The following is an 18190-nucleotide window of genomic DNA, read 5'->3' as shown; positions in this document are numbered from 1 at the left end:
ACATTAGTTACCATAGTGATAGCACTGGTCCTGATGACATTAGTTACCATAGTGATTGTACTGGTCCTGATGACATTAGTTACCATAGTGATAGTACTGGTCCTGATGACATTAGTTACCATAGTGATAGTACTGGGCCTGAGGACATTAGTTACCATAGTGATAGTACTGGTCGACCTGGCAGGCTCCGGTAGAGAAGTAGAGGGCATTAGACATGGCCATGGTAGCCATCACCCTCAGCAGCCGGTTCACCAGCGGGTCCCGGGGGTCCACAGCCCGGTCCAGGGAGTCAGCCAGGGCCTTGTTTGACCTGGGACAGGGAGTCAAGGTTGAACTTTACTGCTATTTGTCATTTGATCTCGCCTGTACATTTTAATTAGTTGTTCTTTTGGTTGACTGGTGTGCAGACATGGGATCAAACACATTTGTCAAATATTTGTAGTTTGCACTTTTGGGAGTATTCCATTCGTTCCATTGCACAAGGCAAAACTACATAAAGTGCAAGTCAATAATTTGACATATTTAATATGATACATGTCTGGACTGTTCCATGTCTCTGTTCAAAGACGATAATAATTCGATGCATATCGATAGTTCAACGGCTTATAACACAGTTAATAGAAGTGTTATTAACACAGCTTATAACCTGTACCTGGTGTCTATGTATAGTTAAATGGCTGGTTAGTTAGTGACACCATAGTAACAGTATACCTGGTGTCTATGGTGAAGCCGCGTGCCCGGGCACTGTCCTGTAGCTGGTTGAAGAACTCCTGGCGTGGGGGCGGGTGGTGGCGCAGCAAGGCCTGCTGGGGGAAACTCTCCTGGATCTTACGGGCCACCCAGTGGTTGGCATAGATCATGCACTCTGCCACCTGGAAACACACCCGTCTCCATCTTGTTAGCTAGGATGTGCATTGGCTAGCTCCTTGATAGGAACGACAAGCAGGATTCGTTGGCTAACATGCTATGGTTTCTACTTCTTCAAATAGTCAGTTACAACAACAAACATGACAACAGTCAAACATTACAACAACAAACATTACAACAACAAACATGACAACAGTCAAACATTACAACAGCCAAACATGACAACAGTCAAACATTACAACAACAAACATGACAACAACAAACATGACAACAACAAACATGACAACAGTCAAACATGACAACAGTCAAACATGACAACAAACATGACAACAGTCAAACATTACAACAGCCAAACATGACAACAACAAACATGACAACAACAAACATTACAACAGTCAAACATTACAACAGTCAAAACTTAGAACAACAAACATGACAACAGCCAAACATGACAACAACAAACATTACAACAACAAACATTACAACAACAAACATTACAACAACAAACATGACAACAGTCAAACATTACAACAGTCAAACATTACAACAGCCAAACATGACAACAACAAACATGACAACAACAAACATTACAACAACAAACATTACAACAGTCAAACATTACAACAGTCAAACATTACAACAGTCAAACATGACAACAAACATGACAACAGTCAAACATTACAACAGCCAAACATGACAACAACAAACATGACAACAACAAACATGACAACAACAAACATTACAACAACAAACATGACAACAACAAACATTACAACAACAAACATGACAACAACAAACATGACAACAACAAACATGACAACAACAAACATTACAACAGTCGAAATCCCAATTGTATGTGTGTTTTTTTCTTCAACGTAACCTTTTTTTTGTGGCACAAGAAAACAGTGAACAGAAATATGAATTCAAACGTCTGTTGCTACAATGTTTTGTTACCCACCGTCTCATGGACCTCCAGTGGTTGTCTGGGCACCAGGGCTGTGATGTTCTTGTCTTCATCCAGCTGCGCCCTCACCTCTACCCCCTCCAGCTCCAACGCTCCTCCCTTGTCCCTCTGGGCACGCAGCTGTCTGGTGGACAGATGGATGGTGCATTTATGTCAGTGTTATCTAATCATTCTATAACAATGATTAACAGAAAGCCTCTTCTGGCCACGTGGGTGAGACAGTGATTAACAGAAACCCCTAGTACCCACCTGGCCACGTGGGTGAGACAGTGATTAACATAAACCCTCTACTACCCACCTGGCTACGTGGGTGAGACAATGATTAACAGAAACCCCTAGTACCCACCTGGCCACGTGGGTGAGACAGTGATACACAGAAAGCCTCTTCTGGCCCCGTGGGTGAGACAATGATTAACAGAAACCCTCTAGTACCCACCTGGCTACGTGGGTGAGACAGTGATTAGCAGAAAGCCTCTTCTGGCCACGTGGGTGAGACAATGATTAACAGAAACCCTCTAGTACCCACCTGGCCACGTGGGTGAGGGTTTCCAGGGCCTGGGTGAGCTGGGCCAGCTTGGCATCCCTCTCCCAAGGTGGTAGCTGGGCTATAGAATAAGAAGAAGAAGAAGAAGAATATAACTTTATTGACAACACAATGAGGAAATGACTTTGGCTTCACAATAAAATGAATGAAACCAGAACATACACACACATGTGTTCTATTCCCTCTGTAGTGCACTACTATAGCACCCTATTCCCTCTGTAGTGCACTACTTTAGACAGCCTGGAGAAGGGTAGTGCACTACTTTAGACAGCCTGGAGAAGGGTAGTGCACTACTTTAGACAGCCTGGAGAAGGGTAGTACACTACTTTAGACAGCCTGGAGAAGGGTAGTGCACTACTTTAGATAGCCTGGAGAAGGGTAGTGCACTACTTTAGACAGCCTGGAGAAGGGTAGTGCACTACTTTAGACAGCCTGGAGAAGGGTAGTGCACTACTTTAGACAGCCTGGAGAAGGGTAGTGCACTACTTTAGACAGCCTGGAGAAGGGTAGTGCACTACTTTAGACAGCCTGGAGAAGGGTAGTGCACTACTTTAGACAGCCTGGAGAAGGGTAGTGCACTACTTTAGACAGCCTGGAGAAGGGTAGTGCACTACTTTAGACAGCCTGGAGAAGGGTAGTGCACTACTTTAGACAGCCTGGAGAAGGGTAGTGCACTACTTTAGACAGCCTGGAGAAGGGTAGTGCACTACTTTAGACAGCCTGGAGAAGGGTAGTGCACTACTTTAGACAGCCTGGAGAAGGGTAGTGCACTACTTTAGACAGCCTGGAGAAGGGTAGTGCACTACTTTAGACAGCCTGGAGAAGGGTAGTGCACTACTTTAGACAGCTTGGAGAAGGGTAGTGCACTACTTTAGACAGCCTGGAGAAGGGTAGTGCACTACTTTAGACAGCTTGGAGAAGGGTAGTGCACTACTTTAGACAGCCTGGAGAAGGGTAGTGCACTAATTTAGACAGCCTGGAGAAGGGTAGTGCACTACTTTAGACAGCCTGGAGAAGGGTAGTGGACTACTTTAGACAGCCTGGAGAAGGGTAGTGCACTACTTTAGACAGCCTGGAGAAGGGTAGTGCACTACTTTAGACAGCCTGGAGAAGGGTAGTGCACTACTTTAGACAGCCTGGAGAAGGGTAGTGCACTACTTTAGACAGCCTGGAGAAGGGTAGTGCACTACTTTAGACAGCCTGGAGAAGGGTAGTGCACTACTTTAGACAGCCTGGAGAAGGGTAGTGCACTACTGGAGAAGGGTAGTGCACTACTTTAGACAGCCTGGAGAAGGGTAGTGCACTACTTTAGACAGCCTGGAGAAGGGTAGTGCACTACTTTAGACAGCCTGGAGAAGGGTAGTACACTACTTTAGACAGCCTGGAGAAGGGTAGTGCACTACTTTAGATAGCCTGGAGAAGGGTAGTGCACTACTTTAGACAGCCTGGAGAAGGGTAGTGCACTACTTTAGACAGCCTGGAGAAGGGTAGTGCACTACTTTAGACAGCCTGGAGAAGGGTAGTGCACTACTTTAGACAGCCTGGAGAAGGGTAGTGCACTACTTTAGACAGCCTGGAGAAGGGTAGTGCACTACTTTAGACAGCCTGGAGAAGGGTAGTGCACTACTTTAGACAGCCTGGAGAAGGGTAGTGCACTACTTTAGACAGCCTGGAGAAGGGTAGTGCACTACTTTAGACAGCTTGGAGAAGGGTAGTGCACTACTTTAGACAGCCTGGAGAAGGGTAGTGCACTACTTTAGACAGCTTGGAGAAGGGTAGTGCACTACTTTAGACAGCCTGGAGAAGGGTAGTGCACTACTTTAGACAGCCTGGAGAAGGGTAGTGCACTACTTTAGACAGCCTGGAGAAGGGTAGTGCACTACTTTAGACAGCCTGGAGAAGGGTAGTGCACTACTTTAGACAGCCTGGAGAAGGGTAGTGCACTACTTTAGACAGCCTGGAGAAGGGTAGTGCACTACTTTAGACAGCCTGGAGAAGGGTAGTGCACTACTTTAGACAGCCTGGAGAAGGGTAGTGCACTACTTTAGACAGCCTGGAGAAGGGTAGTGCACTACTTTAGACAGCCTGGAGAAGGGTAGTGCACTACTTTAGACAGCCTGGAGAAGGGTAGTGCACTACTTTAGACAGCCTGGAGAAGGGTAGTGCACTACTTTAGACAGCCTGGAGAAGGGTAGTGCACTACTTTAGACAGCCTGGAGAAGGGTAGTGGACAACCTCTGTCTCCTCTCTATTCAGCAGTATTAAAACATGATGGTACCTAGTTCTGGGACCTCTGTCTCCTCTCCATTCAGCAGTATTAAAACATGATGGGTACCTAGTTCTGGGACCTCTGTCTCCTCTCCATTCAGCAGTATTAAAACATGATGGTACCTAGTTCTGGGACCTCTGTCTCCTCTCCATTCAGCAGTATTAAAACATGATGGTACCTAGTTCTGGGACCTCTGTCTCCTCTCCATTCAGCAGTATTAAAACATGATGGTACCTCTGTCTCCTCTCCATTCAGCAGTATTAAAACATGATGGTACCTCTGTCTCCTCTCCATTCAGCAGTATTAAAACATGATGGTACCTCTGTCTCCTCTCCATTCAGCAGTATTAAAACATGATGGTACCTAGTTCTGGGACCTCTGTCTCCTCTCCATTCAGCAGTATTAAAACATGATGGTACCTAGTTCTGGGACCTCTGTCTCCTCTCCATTCAGCAGTATTAAAACATGATGGTACCTCTGTCTCCTCTCCATTCAGCAGTATTAAAACATGATGGGTACCTAGTTCTGGGACCTCTGTCTCCTCTCCATTCAGCAGTATTAAAACATGATGGTACCTCTGTCTCCTCTCCATTCAGCAGTATTAAAACATGATGGTACCTCTGTCCCCTCTCCATTCAGCAGTATTAAAACATGATGGTACCTAGTTCTGGGACCTCTGTCTCCTCTCTATTCAGCAGTATTAAAACATGATGGTACCTAGTTCTGGGACCTCTGTCTCCTCTCTATTCAGCAGTATTAAAACATGATGGTACCTCTGTCTCCTCTCCATTCAGCAGTATTAAAACATGATGGTACCTAGTTCTGGGACCTCTGTCTCCTCTCCATTCAGCAGTATTAAAACATGATGGTACCTAGTTCTGGGACCTCTGTCTCCTCTCCATTCAGCAGTATTAAAACATGATGGGTACCTAGTTCTGGGACCTCTGTCTCCTCTCCATTCAGCAGTATTAAAACATGATGGTACCTCTGTCTCCTCTTCATTCAGCAGTATTAAAACATGATGGTGCCTAGTTCTGGGACCTCTGTCTCCTCTCCATTCAGCAGTATTAAAACATGATGGTACCTAGTTCTGGGACCTCTGTCTCCTCTCCATTCAGCAGTATTAAAACATGATGGTACCTAGTTCTGGGACCTCTGTCTCCTCTCCATTCAGCAGTATTAAAACATGATGGGACCTCTGTCCCCTCTCCATTCAGCAGTATTAAAACATGATGGGACCTCTGTCTCCTCTCCATTCAGCAGTATTAAAACATGATGGTACCTAGTTCTGGGACCTCTGTCTCCTCTCCATTCAGCAGTATTAAAACATGATGGGTACCTAGTTCTGGGACCTCTGTCTCCTCTCCATTCAGCAGTATTAAAACATGATGGTACCTAGTTCTGGGACCTCTGTCTCCTCTCCGTTCAGCAGTATTAAAACATGATGGTACCTCTGTCTCCTCTCCATTCAGCAGTATTAAAACATGATGGTACCTAGTTCTGGGACCTCTGTCTCCTCTCTATTCAGCAGTATTAAAACATGATGGTACTTAGTTCTGGGACCTCTGTCTCCTCTCCATTCAGCAGTATTAAAACATGATGGTACTTAGTTCTGGGACCTCTGTCTCCTCTCCATTCAGCAGTATTAAAACATGATGGTACCTAGTTCTGGGACCTCTGTCTCCTCTCCATTCAGCAGTATTAAAACATGATGGTACCTCTGTCTCCTCTCCATTCAGCAGTATTAAAACATGATGGGACCTCTGTCTCCTCTCCATTCAGCAGTATTAAAACATGATGGTACCTCTGTCTCCTCTCCATTCAGCAGTATTAAAACATGATGGTACCTCTGTCTCCTCTCCATTCAGCAGTATTAAAACATGATGGTACCTAGTTCTGGGACCTCTGTCTCCTCTCCATTCAGCAGTATTAAAACATGATGGTACCTAGTTCTGGGACCTCTGTCTCCTCTCCATTCAGCAGTATTAAAACATGATGGGTACCTAGTTCTGGGACCTCTGTCTCCTCTCCATTCAGCAGTATTAAAACATGATGGTACCTAGTTCTGGGACCTCTGTCTCCTCTCCATTCAGCAGTATTAAAACATGATGGGTACCTAGTTCTGGGACCTCTGTCTCCTCTCCATTCAGCAGTATTAAAACATGATGGTACCTAGTTCTGGGACCTCTGTCTCCTCTCCATTCAGCAGTATTAAAACATGATGGTACCTCTGTCTCCTCTCCATTCAGCAGTATTAAAACATGATGGTACCTAGTTCTGGGACCTCTGTCGCCTCTCCATTCAGCAGTATTAAAACATGATGGTACCTCTGTCTCCTCTCCATTCAGCAGTATTAAAACATGATGGGTACCTAGTTCTGGGACCTCTGTCTCCTCTCCATTCAGCAGTATTAAAACATGATGGTACCTAGTTCTGGGACCTCTGTCTCCTCTCCATTCAGCAGTATTAAAACATGATGGTACCTAGTTCTGGGACCTCTGTCTCCTCTCCGTTCAGCAGTATTAAAACATGATGGTACCTAGTTCTGGGACCTCTGTCTCCTCTCCATTCAGCAGTATTAAAACATGATGGTACCTAGTTCTGGGACCTCTGTCTCCTCTCCATTCAGCAGTATTAAAACATGATGGGTACCTAGTTCTGGGACCTCTGTCCCCTCTCCATTCAGCAGTATTAAAACATGATGGTACCTAGTTCTGGGACCTCTGTCTCCTCTCCATTCAGCAGTATTAAAACATGATGGGTACCTAGTTCTGGGACCTCTGTCCCCTCTCCATTCAGCAGTATTAAAACATGATGGTACCTAGTTCTGGGACCTCTGTCTCCTCTCCATTCAGCAGTATTAAAACATGATGGTACCTAGTTCTGGGACCTCTGTCTCCTCTCTATTCAGCAGTATTAAAACATGATGGTACCTCTGTCTCCTCTCCATTCAGCAGTATTAAAACATGATGGGTACCTAGTTCTGGGACCTCTGTCTCCTCTCCATTCAGCAGTATTAAAACATGATGGTACCTAGTTCTGGGACCTCTGCCTCCTCTCCGTTGAGCAGAGCCTGGGCCAGTTCATAGTAAAGCTGGTAGGAGGATTGGATAAGTGTACGACCGTACCACACCTTGTTCACCGCCAGGGTCTGGGCATCCAGGTCCCACATGACGCTCATGGCATACCTGGACACACGGACACGCACAGAGAGACACACAAACACGCACAGAGGGACACACAGACACGAACAGAGGGACACACGGACAGCTGTTAATGAGACAAGGACATACAGCCTCAGTCTACTGGATAGTTCCAACCAACGTTATGAGAGTGACCTAAGACTAAATGAGTCATCCTGATAAACTTCACTGAGGTTTACAGAGCAGAGGTCAGAGGTCAGTGTGTTGTGGTGTCAGTAAGTGTTGTTCCTTCACCTGTCCACTCCTCCCAACAGAGGTCAGAGGTCAGTGTGATGTAGTGTTGATCTCTCACCTGTCCACCCCTCCCAACAGAGGTCAGAGGTCAGTGTGATGTAGTGTTGATCTCTCACCTGTCCACCCCTCCCAGCAGAGGTCAGAGGTCAGTGTGATGTAGTGTTGATCTCTCACCTGTCCACCCCTCCCAGCAGAGAGCAGAGGTCAGCACTGAGGACAGCAGGCAGCATGTCATACCTGCGGTCGGCCAGGTAGTAGGTGGTGGCCCTGATGAGAACATGACAGGAGAAAGAGTTACTGGAGCTAACACAGTCACCAGCAGGGGGCGACTGACCCCACAACATCAGACCATACTGACTGTCAGACTGGGGGAGGGAGACGGACAGGAGGGACCTGCCAGAACCGTTGACTTAAGCAAAGTGGGTATTCCAGGGTCACTTTAAGGGAGGAGTTATCCATGATTCACCAAATGATATTTTGAAATAATATTTTAAGCATATGTTTTCTTTTCAGTCTCCTCCATTTCCACTGAATGATGTTAACTGTAAGGATTTCTTTCCTAATAATAATAATAATAATAATAATAATGTAAAATTAACACATTTACAGAAAGACCTGTGTGAAGGCCAACTTACAGAAAAGGAACTTTTTGAGGCAATAAAATCTTTTCAGTCTGGAAAAACACCAGGGCTTGATGGTATACCAGTAGAGGGATATCAGACCTTTTCTGATGTACTCAAAGATCCATTATTAGCACTTTTTAATTAATCTTATACAAACGGTAGACTTTCAGGTACTCAACAAGAAGGTCTGGTTTCATTACTACTAAAACAGAACCCAGGTGGGAAGTATAAAGATCCAGTCCATTTAAAACACTGGAGGCCTCTAACACTTCAAAGTTGGGATGTGAAAATCCTGGCAAAATGCATAGCACATAGAATAAAAAAAGTTTTTACCAAATATTGTTCATCCTGATCAGACAGTTTTTTTTACATGGACGATATATTGGAGATAATATACGACAATTACTTGAAATAATTTAACATTATGAAACATCGAAGATACCAGGTCTGGTCTACATAGCAGATTTTGAAAAGGCGTTTGATAAAGTACGACTAGAATTTATGGATTACTTTAATTTTCGTGACTCTCTTACACAATGGGTTAAAGTTATGTATAGCAACCCCAGATGTAAAATAGTAAATAATAGTTACTTCTCAGAAAATATAGAGCTTTTAAGAGGAGTAAAACAAGGCTGTCCGTTGTCTCCATATCTATTTATTATGGCCATTGAAATGCTAGCTATTAAAATGAGATCCAACAAGAATATCAAGGGGCTAGAAATCCAGGGGATAAAACCTAAAGTGTCAATGTATGTTGATGACTCTGGATCCCTGTACAGTCTCATTGAATATCTTGGTCACTTTTCTAGCCTCTCTGGATTAAAACCTAATTATGACAAGTGTACCATATTACGTATTGGATCGTTAAAAAAATAGAGTGTTTACACTACCTTGTAGTTTACCAATAAAATGGGCGGATGGTGAAGTAGACATACTTGATATTCACATCTCAAAAAATATAAATGAATTTACCACAATTAATTTCAATAGAAAGTTAGCAAAAATAGATGAGATTCTGCAACCACGGAGAGGTAAATACTTGTCTATTTATGGAAAAATCACATTGATTAACTCTTTGGTCCTATCACAATTTACTCACTAATGGTGCTGCCAACTCCGGACGACTCATTTTTTAAATCATATGAGCAAAAGATATTTCATTTTATTTGGAATGCTAAACCAGAAAACAATTAAATGTGCCTATTTATATAATGAATATGAGTTTTGGGGGATAAAATTAAATTAAATATTAAAGCTTTAAACCTCTCACTAAAAGCTTCACTCATACATAAATTAAACCCAAAATGGTTCTTCAGTAGATTATTAAGAAAAGCTCGTCCTTTGTTCAAAAATGGCTTTTTTGCCTTCATACAGATTACAACTTCTCATTTCCGACTAATTGGAAAGGAAATGTTGTTTAAAGTATGGCCCTTTCTTAAACAAGCCGTACAAAGCTGGTTACAATTTAAGTTTTAAAATATAGAACAAATATTGCAACAAATGTTATGGTTAAACTCAAATGTACTGATGAATTAAAAACCATTCTTTATGGATTTTTAAAATATTTTTTTAAAACTGGTGTTATATTTATTAATGATATTATGAATAGAAATGTAGGAGTTAAGTCACAAACGAAGTTATCGAATATATATGGGAATATCTGCTCAATCCAAACTTATAATGAACTGATTGCAGCACTACCACAAAAATGGAGGAGGCAAGTGGAAAAGGGGAGAAGGTAGGGAACTTGTTTGCCTGCCATATATTAAAGATACAAACTGGCTGAAAGGAACTGGCATAAATAGAAAAATATACCAGTTTCATTTTTAGGACAGAAATGTTGCCAGCTGCGCCATACAGGTTGTAAAGTAAATAGGAGGAGATTTGTGACGTACTAATTCCATGACACATGGTTTATGAACTGGTACAAAAACACTACACTTGATTCAACACTTCGAGGTTTTCAATGTAAGTTATTGTATAGAATTCTTGCCACCAACAGAACGCTATGTATATATATATATGGGGCGTACAACAATCTCCGCTCTGTAGATTTTGCTGCGAAGAGACAGAATCACTAGATCATTTATTCTGGTATTGCTCCTATGTAGCTTGTTTATGGTCACAGGTTCAGGAATGGTTAAAAAAATCACAACATGCATTTAAAATGAACCTTACAAATAGCAGTGTTGGGCGATCTGGAAGTCAATAAATAATACAATAATACTGGTAGGAAAGGTTTTCATCTTTAGCTCATAATCTGTGGATACGATTAGAAAGGTTCAACATGTATGATAAAGCTTCACAGCACAATTGAAAAATACATGGCACATGGAAAGCAAATGAGGATGGTCTATGGTGATAGGTGGGATGGGCTGAGAGTGGCTGAGGGTTGGGATTGGCTGATGGTTGGGATTGGCTGAGGTTTGCGATTGGCTGAGGGTTGGGATTGGCTGAGGGTTGGGATTGGCTGAGGGTTGGGATTGGCTGAGGGTTGGGAGTGCCTGAGGGTTGGGATTGGCTGAGGGTTGGGATTGGCTGAGGGTTGGGATTGGCTGAGGGTTGGGATTGGCTGAGGGTTGGGATTGGCTGAGGGTTGCGATTGGCTGAGGGTTGCGATTGGCTGAGGGTTGCGATTGGCTGAAGGTTGGGATTAAAGAGTTTGTTTGGTAATGTGTTATTGTTATGTGATTATTGTTATATTATTGGTATGCTTTATATCAAGGTACCGGGTATGTAAAACATATGTATATGTAGCAAAACATCTGTAAAAAAACCCCAGAAGATATATGTCCTCCGAAGAGGGGGGGGTGGTGGAAGGGTTAATACATGTTTTTATTTGTTTAAATAGAGGGAGGACCTGGCCCATGCCTCACAGACACTCAAACACATTCCCTCTCCCTCTCACCTAGCGCGAGCCTCCAGGTCCGTCAGCGACCCCTCTTTCACAAAGTGTGTGACGTCAGCGATGTGAACGCCCAGCTCTAACCTCTGACCCCCCGGGCCGGGGGGGAGGCTGCGTATGGACAGGGTGTCGTCTACGTCCTCACAGCCCCGAGGGTCGATGCTGAACACCAGGTGGGTTTGTCTCAGATCCCGTCTGGTAATCACCTCAGCAGGGTCTACTGACCAGGGGCTCTCAGGGGAGGCCACTGGCATCTCAGCCAGCTAGATACACACAAACAGATGAGCAGTGACGCATACATCAACATACAGAGACATGCAGACACACACACCAAGAAATATACATTTAAAAAATAAAAAGCCTCATTTCTACATAGGTACTCCGCTGCATCTACAGGGTCTCCCGGCAAGACACGTTTATGGAGGTAAACACAACCATTTACATCTTAGTGCAAAGACTGACTTTACTAGAACCTACCTGGATACAGTTCTCTATGAGGATGGTGTATTATACTATAACTGGATACAGTTCTCTATGAGGATGGTATATTATACTATAACTGGATACAGTTCTCTATGAGGATGGTATATTATACTATAACCTACCTGGATACAGTTCTCTATGAGGATGGTATATTATACTATAACTGGATACAGATCTCTATGAGGATGGTATATTATACTATAACCTACCTGGATACAGTTCTCTATGGGGATGGTATATTATACTATAACCTACCTGGATACAGTTCTCTATGAGGATGGTATATTATACTATAACCTCCGGATACAGTTCTCTATGAGGATGGTATATTATACTATAACCTACCTGGATACAGTTCTCTATGAGGATGGTATATTATACTATAACTGGATACAGATCTCTATGAGGATGGTATATTATACTATAACCTACCTGGATACAGTTCTCTATGAGGATGGTGTATTATACTATAACTGGATACAGTTCTCTATGAGGATGGTATATTATACTATAACTGGATACAGTATCTCGATGAGGATGGTATATTATACTATAACCTACCTGGATACAGATCTCTATGAGGATGGTATATTATACTATAACTGGATACAGTTCTCTATGAGGATGGTATATTATACTATAACCTACCGGATACAGTTCTCTATGAGGATGGTATATTATACTATAACTGGATACAGTTCTCTATGAGGATGGTATATTATACTATAACCTACCGGATACAGTTCTCTATGAGGATGGTGTATTATACTATAACTGGATACAGTTCTCTATGAGGATGGTATATTATACTATAACCTACCTGGATACAGTTCTCTATGAGGATGGTATATTATACTATAACCTCCGGATACAGTTCTCTATGAGGATGGTATATTATACTATAACCTCCGGATACAGTTCTCTATGAGGATGGTATATTATACTATAACCTACCTGGATACAGTTCTCTATGAGGATGGTATATTATACTATAACTGGATACAGATCTCTATGAGGATGGTATATTATACTATAACTGGATACAGTTCTCTATGAGGATGGTATATTATACTATAACCTACCTGGATACAGTTCTCTATGAGGATGGTATATTATACTATAACCTACCTGGATACAGTTCTCTATGAGGATGGTATATTATACTATAACTGGATACAGATCTCTATGAGGATGGTATATTATACTATAACCTACCTGGATACAGATCTCTATGAGGATGGTATATTATACTATAACTGGATACAGATCTCTATGAGGATGGTATATTATACTATAACCTACCTGGATACAGTTCTCTATGAGGATGGTATATTATACTATAACCTACCTGGATACAGTTCTCTATGAGGATGGTATATTATACTATAACTGGATACAGTTCTCTATGAGGATGGTATATTATACTATAACTGGATACAGTTCTCTATGAGGATGGTATATTATACTATAACCTACCTGGATACAGTTCTCTATGGGGATGGTATATTATACTATAACCTACCTGGAAACAGTTCTCTATGAGGATGGTATATTATACTATAACTGGATACAGTTCTCTATGAGGATGGTGTATTATACTATAACCTACCTGGATACAGTTCTCTATGAGGATGGTGTATTATACTATAACCTACCTGGATACAGTTCTCTATGAGGATGGTATATTATACTATAACCTACCTGGATACAGTTCTCTATGAGGATGGTATATTATACTATAACTGGATACAGTTCTCTATGAGGATGGTGTATTATACTATAACTGGATACAGATCTCTATGAGGATGGTGTATTATACTATAACTGGATACAGATCTCTATGAGGATGGTATATTATACTATAACCTACCTGGATACAGTTCTCTATGAGGATGGTATATTATACTATAACCTACCTGGATACAGTTCTCTATGAGGATGGTGTATTATACTATAACTGGATACAGATCTCTATGAGGATGGTATATTATACTATAACCTACCTGGATACAGTTCTCTATGAGGATGGTATATTATACTATAACCTACCTGGATACAGTTCTCTATGAGGATGGTATATTATACTATAACTGGATACAGTTCTCTATGAGGATGGTATATTATACTATAACCTACCTGGATACAGTTCTCTATGAGGATGGTGTATTATACTATAACCTACCTGGATACAGTTCTCTATGAGGATGGTGTATTATACTATAACTGGATACAGTTCTCTATGAGGATGGTGTATTATACTATAACTGGATACAGATCTCTATGAGGATGGTGTATTATACTATAACTGGATACAGATCTCTATGAGGATGGTATATTATACTATAACTGGATACAGTTCTCTATGAGGATGGTATATTATACTATAACTGGATACAGTTCTCTATGAGGATGGTATATTATACTATAACCTACCTGGATACAGTTCTCTATGAGGATGGTGTATTATACTATAACTGGATACAGTTCTCTATGAGGATGGTATATTATACTATAACCTACCTGGATACAGTTCTCTATGAGGATGGTATATTATACTATAACTGGATACAGTTCTCTATGAGGATGGTATATTATACTATAACTGGATACAGTTCTCTATGAGGATGGTATATTATACTATAACTGGATACAGTTCTCTATGAGGATGGTATATTATACTATAACTGGATACAGTTCTCTATGAGGATGGTATATTATACTATAACTGGATACAGTTCTCTATGAGGATGGTATATTATACTATAACCTACCTGGATACAGTTCTCTATGAGGATGGTATATTATACTATAACCTACCTGGATACAGTTCTCTATGAGGATGGTATATTATACTATAACCTACCTGGATACAGTTCTCTATGAGGATGGTATATTATACTATAACTGGATACAGTTCTCTATGAGGATGGTATATTATACTATAACCTACCTGGATACAGTTCTCTATGAGGATGGTATATTATACTATAACTGGATACAGTTCTCTATGAGGATGGTATATTATACTATAACCTACCTGGATACAGTTCTCTATGAGGATGGTATATTATACTATAACCTACCTGGATACAGTTCTCTATGAGGATGGTATATTATACTATAACTGGATACAGTTCTCTATGAGGATGGTATATTATACTATAACTGGATACAGTTCTCTATGAGGATGGTATATTATACTATAACTGGATACAGTTCTCTATGAGGATGGTATATTATACTATAACCTACCTGGATACAGTTCTCTATGAGGATGGTATATTATACTATAACCTACCTGGATACAGTTCTCTATGAGGATGGTATATTATACTATAACCTGGATACAGTTCTCTATGAGGATGGTATATTATACTATAACTGGATACAGTTCTCTATGAGGATGGTATATTATACTATAACTGGATACAGTTCTCTATGAGGATGGTATATTATACTATAACCTACCTGGATACAGTTCTCTATGAGGATGGTATATTATACTATAACTGGATACAGTTCTCTATGAGGATGGTATATTATACTATAACTGGATACAGTTCTCTATGAGGATGGTATATTATACTATAACTGGATACAGTTCTCTATGAGGATGGTATATTATACTATAACTGGATACAGTTCTCTATGAGGATGGTATATTATACTATAACTGGATACAGTTCTCTATGAGGATGGTATATTATACTATAACTGGATACAGTTCTCTATGAGGATGGTATATTATACTATAACTGGATACAGTTCTCTATGAGGATGGTATATTATACTATAACCTACCTGGATACAGTTCTCTATGAGGATGGTATATTATACTATAACTGGATACAGTTCTCTATGAGGATGGTATATTATACTATAACTGGATACAGTTCTCTATGAGGATGGTATATTATACTATAACTGGATACAGTTCTCTATGAGGATGGTATATTATACTATAACTGGATACAGTTCTCTATGAGGATGGTATATTATACTATAACTGGATACAGTTCTCTATGAGGATGGTATATTATACTATAACTGGATACAGTTCTCTATGAGGATGGTATATTATACTATAACTGGATACAGTTCTCTATGAGGATGGTATATTATACTATAACTGGATACAGTTCTCTATGAGGATGGTATATTATACTATAACCTACCTGGATACAGTTCTCTATGAGGATGGTATATTATACTATATACTGGATACAGTTCTCTATGAGGATGGTATATTATACTATAACTGGATACAGTTCTCTATGAGGATGGTATATTATACTATAACTGGATACAGTTCTCTATGAGGATGGTATATTATACTATAACTGGATACAGTTCTCTATGAGGATGGTATATTATACTATAACCTACCTGGATACAGTTCTCTATGAGGATGGTATATTATACTATAACTGGATACAGTTCTCTATGAGGATGGTATATTATACTATAACTGGATACAGTTCTCTATGAGGATGGTATATTATACTATAACTGGATACAGTTCTCTATGAGGATGGTATATTATACTATAACCTACCTGGATACAGTTCTCTATGAGGATGGTATATTATACTATAACTGGATACAGTTCTCTATGAGGATGGTATATTATACTATAACTGGATACAGTTCTCTATGAGGATGGTATATTATACTATAACTGGATACAGTTCTCTATGAGGATGGTATATTATACTATAACCTACCTGGATACAGTTCTCTATGAGGATGGTATATTATACTATAACTACCTGGATACAGTTCTCTATGAGGATGGTATATTATACTATAACTGGATACAGTTCTCTATGAGGATGGTATATTATACTATAACTGGATACAGTTCTCTATGAGGATGGTATATTATACTATAACTACCTGGATACAGTTCTCTATGAGGATGGTATATTATACTATAACTGGATACAGTTCTCTATGAGGATGGTATATTATACTATAACTGGATACAGTTCTCTATGAGGATGGTATATTATACTATAACTGGATACAGTTCTCTATGAGGATGGTATATTATACTATAACTGGATACAGTTCTCTATGAGGATGGTATATTATACTATAACTGGATACAGTTCTCTATGAGGATGGTATATTATACTATAACTGGATACAGTTCTCTATGAGGATGGTATATTATACTATAACTGGATACAGTTCTCTATGAGGATGGTATATTATACTATAACTGGATACAGTTCTCTATGAGGATGGTATATTATACTATAACTGGATACAGTTCTCTATGAGGATGGTATATTATACTATAACTGGATACAGTTCTCTATGAGGATGGTATATTATACTATAACTGGATACAGTTCTCTATGAGGATGGTATATTATACTATAACCTACCTGGATACAGTTCTCTATGAGGATGGTATATTATACTATAACCTACCTGGATACAGTTCTCTATGAGGATGGTATATTATACTATAACTGGATACAGTTCTCTATGAGGATGGTATATTATACTATAACTGGATACAGTTCTCTATGAGGATGGTATATTATACTATAACCCTGGATACAGTTCTCTATGAGGATGGTATATTATACTATAACCTACCTGGATACAGTTCTCTATGAGGATGGTATATTATACTATAACCTACCTGGATACAGTTCTCTATGAGGATGGTATATTATACTATAACCACCTGGATACAGTTCTCTATGAGGATGGTATATTATACTATAACTGGATACAGTTCTCTATGAGGATGGTATATTATACTATAACTGGATACAGTTCTCTATGAGGATGGTATATTATACTATAACTGGATACAGTTCTCTATGAGGATGGTATATTATACTATAACACCTGGATACAGTTCTCTATGAGGATGGTATATTATACTATAACTGGATACAGTTCTCTATGAGGATGGTATATTATACTATAACTGGATACAGTTCTCTATGAGGATGGTATATTATACTATAACTGGATACAGTTCTCTATGAGGATGGTATATTATACTATAACTGGATACAGTTCTCTATGAGGATGGTATATTATACTATAACTGGATACAGTTCTCTATGAGGATG

The 18190-nt window shown here is 40.2% G+C and overlaps 1 protein-coding gene across 11 annotated transcripts in view; it reads right to left on the bottom strand.

Moving 5' to 3' along the window:
* Positions 1–18190, bottom strand: part of LOC129834843 (DIS3-like exonuclease 1) — a 52071-nt gene that overhangs the window by 8707 nt on the left and 25174 nt on the right. For all 11 annotated transcript variants that reach the window (XR_008756318.1, XR_008756316.1, XR_008756315.1 and 8 more), the window contains 7 exons: positions 11613–11872; positions 8256–8348; positions 7678–7832; positions 2358–2436; positions 1826–1955; positions 712–872; positions 156–310 (listed from right to left, as the gene is read on the bottom strand). Coding sequence is in view for 4 of the 11 variants with exons in the window: in XM_055900161.1 (XP_055756136.1) it covers positions 156–310; positions 712–872; positions 1826–1955; positions 2358–2436; positions 7678–7832; positions 8256–8348; positions 11613–11872 (1033 nt within the window). In the remaining 7 variants the exon portion in view is untranslated. The remainder of the gene's footprint in view (positions 1–155; positions 311–711; positions 873–1825; positions 1956–2357; positions 2437–7677; positions 7833–8255; positions 8349–11612; positions 11873–18190) is intronic.

Source organism: Salvelinus fontinalis, chromosome 35, assembly GCF_029448725.1.
Source record: "Salvelinus fontinalis isolate EN_2023a chromosome 35, ASM2944872v1, whole genome shotgun sequence".
NCBI lineage: Eukaryota > Metazoa > Chordata > Actinopteri > Salmoniformes > Salmonidae > Salvelinus > Salvelinus fontinalis.
Note: the sequence above shows the minus strand (reverse complement) of the source record. Positions and strands in the feature narration are given on the sequence as shown.